The sequence below is a fragment of the Sinocyclocheilus grahami genome, unplaced genomic scaffold (assembly GCF_001515645.1).
Source record: "Sinocyclocheilus grahami isolate Dianchi unplaced genomic scaffold, SAMN03320097.WGS_v1.1 scaffold784.1, whole genome shotgun sequence".
Taxonomy (NCBI): domain Eukaryota; kingdom Metazoa; phylum Chordata; class Actinopteri; order Cypriniformes; family Cyprinidae; genus Sinocyclocheilus; species Sinocyclocheilus grahami.
The window spans coordinates 485,815-497,656 of NW_015505963.1; the positions used below are offsets into that span (position 1 = coordinate 485,815).

General features: G+C 38.0%; 1 protein-coding gene across 3 annotated transcripts in view; it reads right to left on the minus strand.

Moving 5' to 3' along the window:
- The window catches only part of edil3a (EGF-like repeats and discoidin I-like domains 3a), a 72,239-nt gene extending 62,436 nt beyond the window's left edge, over window positions 1-9,803 (minus strand). For 2 of the 3 annotated variants that reach the window (XR_001605875.1, XM_016246104.1), the window contains exon 1: window positions 9,628-9,803. Coding sequence is in view for 1 of the 3 variants with exons in the window: in XM_016246104.1 (XP_016101590.1) it covers window positions 9,628-9,789 (162 nt within the window). In the remaining 2 variants the exon portion in view is untranslated. Of the gene's footprint in view, window positions 1-8,386; window positions 8,496-9,627 lie in introns of those variants that run through there. The other variant, XM_016246105.1, reaches the window with a different exon arrangement.
- Between the last annotated feature and the right edge of the window lie 2,039 nt (window positions 9,804-11,842).

Sequence of the window (11,842 nt, forward strand, 5' to 3'; positions counted from 1 at the left end):
TGTCCCCTGATTTAGATACCCAGGGATATAAACTGCTCTTAGAGAGAGGATTTTCCCCTGAGCCCACAGAAGGATCTGGTGAGCTTGTACAAGGGGCGCGAACGCAGACCCCTCTGCCGATTGATGCTGAGGAGGATTGGGCACCGTATACTGAGGTGTTATCCTTTCCTCCCCAGGTGGGCTGCCCTCAGGGACCTGACAATGGTAGGACCATTTAGCCGAGGTCCTCTTAGACAAGATAATGGTCCACAGATCCGTTTTCAGTCTAGAAGACCCTGACTGAGAGCATCGCCCCGACCCCTGATCTTTCTGTGGAGGGGTGCGGATTGCAACGCTCTATTATTGAGACTGGCGATATGAGGAGCTTGATGGCTTGGGCTGCTCCCGCTCAGCAGCCCCACCCCTGAGCAGGTCAGCCTGGTATGCTTGTAACACCGCCATGGTGTGCAAACATGCGCCAGCCTGACCTACCGCATTATAAGCTTTACCAAACAGACTCGATGTAAGCCTAACAGGCCTGGTGGGAAGCTTCGGGCCTTCAGGGACGATGCTGAGGATGGGGAGAGATAGCTTGCAAGCGTCTGCTCCACCACTGGCATCGCCCCATATCCCTTATCATTCAGCCCCACAATGTTCTTTTGAATAATTCGAGACTGTGGGGCTGTAAATACGGGATGAACACACCCCATAATCACGAATCACACCTCATACGCGAGGAACTGGGGTGGTGAGTCCACAGTCTCCTCTGTCTCGACTCTCATCACATCCACCTCAGAGGAGGAAGACAGATGAAGCGTCTGGCCCTCTCTGGGGGAAACAAATCTAGCGGGTGAGGACAGAAAGGGACGAGCCCGTCTCTGATCCCTCCGTTAAATCCACCCGCGATCCCCACGAAAACAGTCTAAGCCGTGCCTCGGCAAAAGCGGGACTGCTGCCAGCGGGATCGCGAGCCTGGCCGTTCTCATCAAACACAGCCAGGCGAGAGCGGAGCATACGCAGCGAGAGTAACTCGCAGTGATGACAATCAGCTCCTCGAAAGCTGACCGTGCATGCTCCGCTCCCAAACAAACGACACACAAATCGTGTGTATCCCCCGCTGCCAGATATCGTGGGCAGGGAGGAATACAGCGTTTGTAATGCCGTTCGCTCGCCATAGACTTTTCCATGATTGTTTTTTATATATGCTTGTGCGGACAGACAACAGTAAATAGACAGACACATACACAGAGCGCTACTGAAGAGCAGTAGCTGGTTTGCGCTCTGCCGGATGCGCTTTTATATTTTCTGGTGCTTACGTCACCCCGCTCGTGACGTTTCGCTACTCCATTGGACTGATTTGACACGTGCTTCAGAACGCGGTCACGCAAGGGCATTCCCAAAGCGACTTCGACGCAGCTCGAGTTCCTGAAGGGGAACAGTAATGTTGTGAAATATTACTACAATTTAATCTATTTAAATGTATATTAAATCCATTTAAATATATAATACATGTATATTTAAAACTGTTGTTATTATTATTATTGGACATATTAAATGCAGCTCAGCATATAATCAAAATATGTTCTGATGCCAGATTGTCGTGCATCATTAAATATTTTATTCATAAATAAATAAATATAAAACATGGCACATGGACCTTCAGAAATCATTCTGATATGCTGATTTGGCACTCAAGGCACATTTCTTATTATTATCATTGTCGAAATCAGTTGTGCTGTTTAATATTTTTTGTGGAAACCATGATATATATTTTTTCAGAATTCTTTAATGAATATAAAGTTCAAAAGAACAACATTTATTTGAATTAGAAATCTTATATAGGTATTTTGTAACATTATAAACGTATTTATTGGTACTTTTAATACATTTAATGTATGCTTGCAAATATAAGCTTGATAAAAGAAAAAGAAAAAATAATAAAAATCTGACCCCAAATGTTTGAATGGTAGTGTGGCTTGAAATAAAAAACCAAACCAAAAAAAACAAAAACGTGTTTTAGTATTGTATTTTGCATTTAATTCATGTTATTTGTGCTTGGCTAACAATAAGAGAATGATGTCTTTGCAGAATAAACACAGATCCCCCAGTTACAAATTCAATGTGCAAGATACTTATACCACACACAATCCACAATTACTCAGTAACCTCATACTTAACATATAAGCACTGATGCAGTTAACACCACATGACTTAAAGCAGCTGGCACATAACAGAGTAAACAGTAAAACAGTGAACAGTAGAGCATAGTGAGAACAGCTTTATAATGCCGCAGTGCATGCTGGGAACCTCAGCCCTGTCTCCAGCACCACAAATATCACTATTATCTTTTAAAGTACATCTACAACTCAGTTGTGCTGTTATTGTTATTGTAGAGTTAACTAGGCTGTGTAGATGGGTCAAATAGTGTCTCATAAACACTATGGGAAGGGGGGGGGGGTCATTATACTCAATGGAATTTGACAATAGGCACAGAGGATATCAGATTTCACCAAGATTCATCCACTTGCAAATTTTTGGCCTTGACACTGAATTAAATTAGTATGAGTGTTATTGACAATGTGGTTAATATTCTCAAAACTGACAGCAGTTACAAATTTCTACCTTGACATACTTGAATTAGTCATGTAGTTGCAATATTTGAAAAGAAAAACTGAGGATAAACGACATAAATCGACTCTGACAGGTTACAATAAAACATGCCTGGCAAGGATAAGCGCTGATATTTTCTAACGAAAGCCTTGGATTTTACAGTAAAGAACTTAAATGAATGGTGAGATTCAGGATATTGAGGAGACGTGACAAATCCTGACCCCCCTCAAGAAATGAAATAAATAAAAGAATAAAGCTTGCTGCTGAGTATTCCACTTCCTTCACGTCCAGAAGTGCCACTTCTTCAGTTATGAAATATCACGCTCTTGTCCACTATGGGCTTAAAGAAATTTCCCAAGTGTGTCACAAAGCAATTTCACACAACTGAGAAAGTCAAGATGCAAGTGCTACAGACAAATCTGCTACTTCTACCCCCACATAAATCCATGTTTACCTCTAGCTCATTCTCTCTATATTTTTATAAACAAATACACCTGTAAGAATTTATTTGAATGACATTAATACTTATATTAAGCAAGGATGCATTACATTGATCAAAAGTGATAGTAAAGACATTTATAATGCTATAAAAGACTATGCTATGCTTTTGAACTTTCCATCAAAGAAGCTTGAAAAAATGTATGACCGTTTCCACAAAAATATTAAGCAGCACAACGGATTTTTAGCATGGATCGCCAAATCAGCATATTAAAATGATTTCTGAAGGATCATGTGACACTGCAAACTGGAGTAATGGCTGCTGAAAATTCAACTTTGCCATCAGAGGTGTAAATTTCACAATAGTACTGTTTTTACTATATTTTTTGATCAAGTGAATTCATCCTCATTGAGCATAAGAGACTTAAGTATTATTAAAACTGAATTTTTCATTTCTAGTGTTTATGGGCATCACTTTGCTTTAAAACTGATAGACAGTTGAAGTGCACAGATGTGTAACTGATATCACAAACTGGCAAAAGTATAGTTTATGAATATATGCATAAAGTTATACACCAACAATTTAAGAGATTTTACAATTCAGATCAAGAAAAGTCTATTTTATGTACATATCCCATGAATAGCTCATTAGATCCAAGCCAAAAAGGAAATGTGAACAATAGCATTACAGTTAGAAATAAAATTAGATTATAATTTATTACACTAAAACTTTAAGTCCTAAATAGACAGTAATTTGAGTAAGTGCTCATTCTCACTCATCAGTTCCAGTTCTCAAATGAACTTTGGAATGGAACTTTATTCCAAAACTTCATCCCTACATCTGCTGCTGTCAGTCCTGGGATTTTATAGCTCAGTGTATGTATGGATCAACAGCTTAATCTTAAAGATGAATCACTGGTTTACAGATAACATTTTGCTTTGAGTATGAGGCTTTTGGGTTCTAAGCCACTCCATCCAACGTAATTCTGAATATTAATAAAACAAGTGGTAGTGGCATGTACCCATCACCCCCACCCTAAATGACGCTAGTATTTGCATTTTATTCATAACCACAACACCTGATGTCTTGAAGACAGCAAGACACCGAGGTAGAAATGGCAGGAAAGAATGACAGTGAAGAAAAAGGATGTTAACGAGAGACAGCCAAACAGACACACTGCATGTCGCCTCTAATTTCAATGACTAGAGCTGAAGAGAGGTCATGTGGCAACTACCATAGCATATCGCCTTAAGCCAATCTGGTATTTCTAACACACCTCTCTGTGTTCTAACCCAGCAGCTCCACAGCATCGAAAGCTTCATCCCAAGAGGCATCATTAAAGTCAAACAAACTCCCTAAATACTTTAGATTTCTTCCTTTTTACTACTTTCGCCTCCCTGTCTCCCTTCCTACCTCTCTCTCCACCTATAATCCTCGCTCTTTACCTGCGAGCAGCTAGCGGTGCACAAACAGTGGTTAACTTGTTACACTCACAAGTCTGCAGTCAGACTCGCCCTATCATTTCTTTCTTCAGCCGAATTTCGTCTCAGCTCCTCACAGAGGTCAGAGTTTTACACTACGCTACCGCACAAACTACCAGCTGAATATCAATTCAATGAAGGATCCAATTCAGTCACTCTTTCTTTTACAAGCAGGCATTTAACACTAGAACCGCCACTGGGTAAATTTTACCTGTGGCTGTTTTTCAAATGTACATAACAGATTTAAAATAAAACATTCAAGTCTCCCAGTCATTGGCTTTTACTAAAATTATGTAATTTACAATCCAATGTTGTTAACAATTATTTCGATAAAACCAGATAAACAAGCCGATGGCATTTATACCTATAACCGCCAGCGGGTCAAATTTACCCGCTATATAATGCATGTATTTTCGCGCTGTCATTTTCTTGCTGCTTATGTTTTAACATTGTACATTGCAAGGCAACGCCTTTCACTCACTGATTTAGCGCTTATCAGTTTCATAAATAAAGTCAAAATAACTAAAAAAGGCGATTTATGGAAGGTAGGCATTAGAAACACTAAATGCCATGAGTGATGGAGAGTCTGATGGTAAGTTATGCGTCCTGGGTCAGCTCAGCATCTGACGGCTCATCTGACAGTGATCCAGATATCATATTTACATGTTTTAGCCTAACGTTACTCTAATTGGTCAAACTTTGGTTTCATTATTAAATTTTTGTCTTGCCATATCGTTTATTGTTCGCTACTGTGTTGCTATTTAAGAAAGATAATTTTATTTTAAGAAAAATAAAAAAATCCGATCTGATGTATAATGAATAAATCCATAGGCTATTTTAGTAATTTAAATAGCATGGGTTATCTTAATATACTGATTAATGACATTGTATTATAATATTACACCACCCAAATATTTAGGCTACTACCTTCTAATTTCCGTTGTCTGTGCAGGCTTTTTTTATTTTAGTATACTGACCGTTATGGATTAGTGTAACCTGCATTAAAAAGTCTTGAACATAAAACAACAGGATAAAAATATAGTTGATGACTAGACATAATCATTTCATGACTCTAGACACTTCTTTGTGAAGACAGTGGCATAATACAGTGAAATAATATGTTCTTTAGCCATATAAATACAGCTGTCATGTGCATGGGTAAAATTTACCCGCTGGCGGTTTTAGGTATACAGCGACCTCTGGCGGTTCTAGTGTTAAAGCGGTCATATGATGCTATTTTAAAGATCACACATTATTTTTCAAATACTGTACCCGCCTCTGTCAAACACGTAGTTTTCAACAAAGCCCCCTCCTTTGACAAGGGCAGTCTGCTCTGATTGGCCAGCTGACCCAGTGCATTGTGATTGGCCGAACACCACAAGCACGGTCGGAAATGTAACGCCCCTTACCATAATCGCTTCAGCTTTCAAAGTAAATATCAAGACAGTTAATAATGTCGTTAGTTTTACCATCAGTTCAAGCCCGAAAGGGCAATAGAGTCGCGTGACAGACACAGTGAGACATTAAGACAGTTGACATGCTATGATTTCTGACAGGCAGTTCACTCTCCTGTGATGTGACCCTGTTCCCCTCACACACACACAGACGACGCATTTCTCTGCGCTGCGCAAAACTCCGCATTTGAACAGTCAATAGCAAATACTTAAGCTAATAACAAAACATACTTACTGATTCGCTGATTCGGAAGCGCCAGATTGTCATAGCAAAGTCGGAATTGACACTTTTTTTTTTTTAGAAATAGCCTTTGTGCACAGCCAGCCTTGTACTCTTCTAGTTTAAAAAAGACTGTCGTCCATAAAATGCGTTGCACAAAATAACAATAATTACAACTGCAATAAATAATGGTATGAGATTAATGTTTTAAATGTATTTATAAGTATACAAATAAGAAATGTTGAGGGGAAAAATGCATACTTTTCAACAAACTTCTCAACTAAACTACCAGTAAGTGGCGGTAAGTCACTTAATGAGTGAGTATTGAGTCATTCATTCAACTGATTGAGTGTGTTATTATGCTGGTATCTTAAGGACTTTCGTGGACAGCTGACTCCTAAAGATTTTGATATTCTTCATATTCTGTATGGTGGTCAGATAGAAATTAATCTTTTCCAATGAATTTAAATAGATTTGACCTTTTATGGGCATTTTACCTTTATAAAGCCATTTTTCTAAAAGTGTGCAGTATCTTTTGAGTCAAATTCTTACATTTAATCAGTGAATTAGAATAATAAGACATTTGGGCTGTTACCAAGCAAATTAAATCAGTATCAACAAAATTCATCTTTGCAATCCAGACATAAGCTGCACCTGAAGTGGCATTTAGATGTGTTTACAATGCATAAATGATGTTTTGATATATTAAACATTGAATACTGATATTTGAAATAATTTAAAAAATTAAAAGATACTTTAAATGTGAAATTAAAACCGCCAGTAGGTGGCAGTAAGTTATGACTTAAGTGAGTCATTGCGACTGAACCGAACCATTTAAACAGTTGATTAATTCGGGAACGAAACACCGTCATGACGCAAAACAGTGTTGTGGCTTTGTTTGGAGTTATTTTTGTTGGCGAAATAGTGCAAAAACAGGCAATATGGTGTCTAAAACGTAAGTTTCTTAATACAATTTTTTACAACAGTTATTTTACTGTTGTAAAAAATCACATTTGTATATGGTAATTTTTGGAGAAGAAAATGCACTCTTCCATGTGAACTTGATTAACTAGATGAAGTGGTATAAATATACACATTTTCTGCCCCCATGTCTTGAATTTGTGATCATTCTGAATGTATTTTAATAGACTGAATCATGCCATAAAAGAGCGCTGTAAATGCGCACGCGCACTAGACTTCACGTAATGTGTGCACTCTGTAGGTGTTCTCTCTGATGAGGGAGTAACATACCGCGGGGAAGAAAACATCTTCGGTCTGTCCAATGATTGTAAAGTCATTAGGTCCGTCAGACTGAAGATATTTTAGCGGTAATGAGACCAAAAATAATTATGACCCATCAAATCCGAATTTAAGACATTTTAAGACTTCTTAAGGCCTTATATTAGGAAAACGTTATTTAAGACATTTTAAGACTTTTTAAGGACCCGCAGGCACCCTGTTTAAGCACCAAGAGCTTGCAACACTCCAAAGAGAAAGGAAAACTTGAAATCGTATCCTATGACCCCTTTAAAGAATAAATCTGAGACTGGCATGAGGCTACTCATTGTAAAACTAGAGGTAAATGGACTGAGACTTCCATCCACTGTGATTGTCTGCATTATCAATCAAACAGTACTCTGCTGAAGAAACTGCATATGAATACTAAACCATCCATTGAAGAAACTCAAATAAATTGATCGATACACAAAGATGTAAGCCTGCCATCGCCATCAATCAATGGTAATGGACTAACATGAAGTGGTCCTGTGAATGGACAACGCTTTTGAAACCTTTCTGAATACTGAATACCACAGACAAGGAGATAATTTTATTAGAAAAACAACTGTTTTGAATACTCGAGCAGATAACGGAGATATCCTACTAAATTTAGAGCTTGAAGAAAACAAAAACAACAATAACAGCAACCAAAACAGCACAAACTGCATGTTATGTTTTAGTTGCTGGGGTTTTTGGTATTTCAACAAGGCTTCTTGACTGGATTAACCACTGCTTTTTAGCAGCCAGCACCACCATGAAAACACAGAGAGATAGAACAACAACAACAAAAACATTCCAGTCAACCAACCTTACCAGCTAAATGCTGGTTGACCAGCACTAACCCTGCATAAACTAACAAATATATATATATTTAAAATGTAAATTATTCCTGCGATGGTAAAACTGGAATTTCAAAAGCCATTACCGGTCTTCAGTGGCCTGTAGCACAAAGCGAGATGAACAAACTCAGAGATGCAGAGTAAGTTTTGAGTTGACAAAACCCGATAAAGTCAACCTGGTTTAGATCAGGATCAGCGGGCTCACAAAGCTCAATATAAATGTTCTCTGACAACTCAACTGAACCAGAGTTTGTGATTAACTCTGGAGCACGTGCACCTGAAAGTGTGACATGTGCAGCAAACAGCCAATCACATGGAATGTGGAGAGCATCAGCAAAGCGTCAGTTTGATTCACTTCTCGCGAGAGTCAGCGTAATTCACTTTTCTGCTGAGGATTAAGAGATGTCGTTATTAAATGTAATACATTTAAATGCATTTACAAAAGCAGGAATAAAGACTTCTGCTGCAGCAAAAGTTTAAGGCAGCAGAAAGAAAATATGACTATGCACAGGAATCAACTGTCAACTGAATTTAATTATTTATATATAGTTTCCCACAGAGCTCAAAAGGAAAACATATAAGTTTAGTATATATTAGCTGTCAAACGATTAATCGCGATTAATTGCATCCAAAATAAAAGCTTTTGTTTGCATAATATGTGTGTGTTCTGTGTATATTTATTATGTATATATAAATACAAACACATACAGTATATATTTTGAAAATATTTACATGTATTTATTAACCCAGAACAAAACCTGCTCTGGAGCAGGGTAGCCGTGTAGCGCAAGTTACCATGGTGATGAAACCCACTCAAAACCAACCCATCTTCTTGAGCCCAAAAACTCAGAGTTTGCTCAAACTAAAATTGAATTTACCTGGGTAAAAACTGAAACCGGCTTCATGCTACAGGCCACAGTTTCACATGATCTTTCAGAAATAATTTGGTGCTAAATTATTATCAAATATTATTGGTAATCAAATGTTATTAGTATTATTAATATTATTACTTCTCTTACGTGTATTTCAAAAATAAATTATAAAAACTTGATATAATTCAACCATAATATTTCTCACTATGAAAATAGCCACATAAGCTGGAATGGCATTAAACACAAATAAACAAACAAACAAACTTATATGTATTTCTGCAGTGCTTTGTCAATATCTACTAAAGTATGTAAACAAACAACAAAAATACTCTATCAGTGATCATCGTTTTCAGATAAACAGGCTGACAGGAATAAAATGTTTCTGTCAACTACAGGGTTCATTCACTGTTGATGGCTCTTCATCCAGACTTAATCTGCTCGTGTCAATCTGTTACCTGAATCCAGGGCCATCTGTCATTCTCGGCAGCGGTCCAGGCGTTCACAAGGCCCTTCTTATTCAGCCGGGCAAAGTAGGGGTACCATTTCTGGAGGCCGAAGAGAGCTCGGTGAGTGGAGGAGGCCGTTATCTGCTGGTTGGAGATGATTCCACCCTCCATGCCCAGTGGACCGGAACATTCTGTTCAATACACAACAATGACACACAAATGGAAAGGTTAGACTTTCAGGATACAGACAAATGCAAGCATGGCTCAACTTTACAGATCACAAGGTTTTGACAACTGACAATAGCTTTCAGTAACTTGTTATTTGCATGTCATTATTTTTATATTGTGTTGTGGCTTTGTGTGGAGTTATTTTTGTTGGCGAAATAGTGCAAAAACAGGCAATATGGTGTCTAAAACGTAAGTTTCTTAATACAATTTTTTACAACAGTTATTTTACTGTTGTAAAAAATCACATTTGTATATGGTAATTTTTGGAGAAGAAAATGCACTCTTCCATGTGAACTTGATTAACTAGATGAAGTGGTATAAATATACACATTTTCTGCCCCCATGTCTTGAATTTGTGATCATTCTGAATGTATTTTAATAGACTGAATCATGCCATAAAAGAGCGCTGTAAATGCGCACGCGCACTAGACTTCACGTAATGTGTGCACTCTGTAGGTGTTCTCTCTGATGAGGGAGTAACATACCGCGGGGAAGAAAACATCTTCGGTCTGTCCAATGATTGTAAAGTCATTAGGTCCGTCAGACTGAAGATATTTTAGCGGTAATGAGACCAAAAATAATTATGACCCATCAAATCCGAATTTAAGACATTTTAAGACTTCTTAAGGCCTTATATTAGGAAAACGTTATTTAAGACATTTTAAGACTTTTTAAGGACCCGCAGGCACCCTGTTTAAGCACCAAGAGCTTGCAACACTCCAAAGAGAAAGGAAAACTTGAAATCGTATCCTATGACCCCTTTAAAGAATAAATCTGAGACTGGCATGAGGCTACTCATTGTAAAACTAGAGGTAAATGGACTGAGACTTCCATCCACTGTGATTGTCTGCATTATCAATCAAACAGTACTCTGCTGAAGAAACTGCATATGAATACTAAACCATCCATTGAAGAAACTCAAATAAATTGATCGATACACAAAGATGTAAGCCTGCCATCGCCATCAATCAATGGTAATGGACTAACATGAAGTGGTCCTGTGAATGGACAACGCTTTTGAAACCTTTCTGAATACTGAATACCACAGACAAGGAGATAATTTTATTAGAAAAACAACTGTTTTGAATACTCGAGCAGATAACGGAGATATCCTACTAAATTTAGAGCTTGAAGAAAACAAAAACAACAATAACAGCAACCAAAACAGCACAAACTGCATGTTATGTTTTAGTTGCTGGGGTTTTTGGTATTTCAACAAGGCTTCTTGACTGGATTAACCACTGCTTTTTAGCAGCCAGCACCACCATGAAAACACAGAGAGATAGAACAACAACAACAAAAACATTCCAGTCAACCAACCTTACCAGCTAAATGCTGGTTGACCAGCACTAACCCTGCATAAACTAACAAATATATATATATTTAAAATGTAAATTATTCCTGCGATGGTAAAACTGGAATTTCAAAAGCCATTACCGGTCTTCAGTGGCCTGTAGCACAAAGCGAGATGAACAAACTCAGAGATGCAGAGTAAGTTTTGAGTTGACAAAACCCGATAAAGTCAACCTGGTTTAGATCAGGATCAGCGGGCTCACAAAGCTCAATATAAATGTTCTCTGACAACTCAACTGAACCAGAGTTTGTGATTAACTCTGGAGCACGTGCACCTGAAAGTGTGACATGTGCAGCAAACAGCCAATCACATGGAATGTGGAGAGCATCAGCAAAGCGTCAGTTTGATTCACTTCTCGCGAGAGTCAGCGTAATTCACTTTTCTGCTGAGGATTAAGAGATGTCGTTATTAAATGTAATACATTTAAATGCATTTACAAAAGCAGGAATAAAGACTTCTGCTGCAGCAAAAGTTTAAGGCAGCAGAAAGAAAATATGACTATGCACAGGAATCAACTGTCAACTGAATTTAATTATTTATATATAGTTTCCCACAGAGCTCAAAAGGAAAACATATAAGTTTAGTATATATTAGCTGTCAAACGATTAATCGCGATTAATTGCATCCAAAATAAAAGCTTTT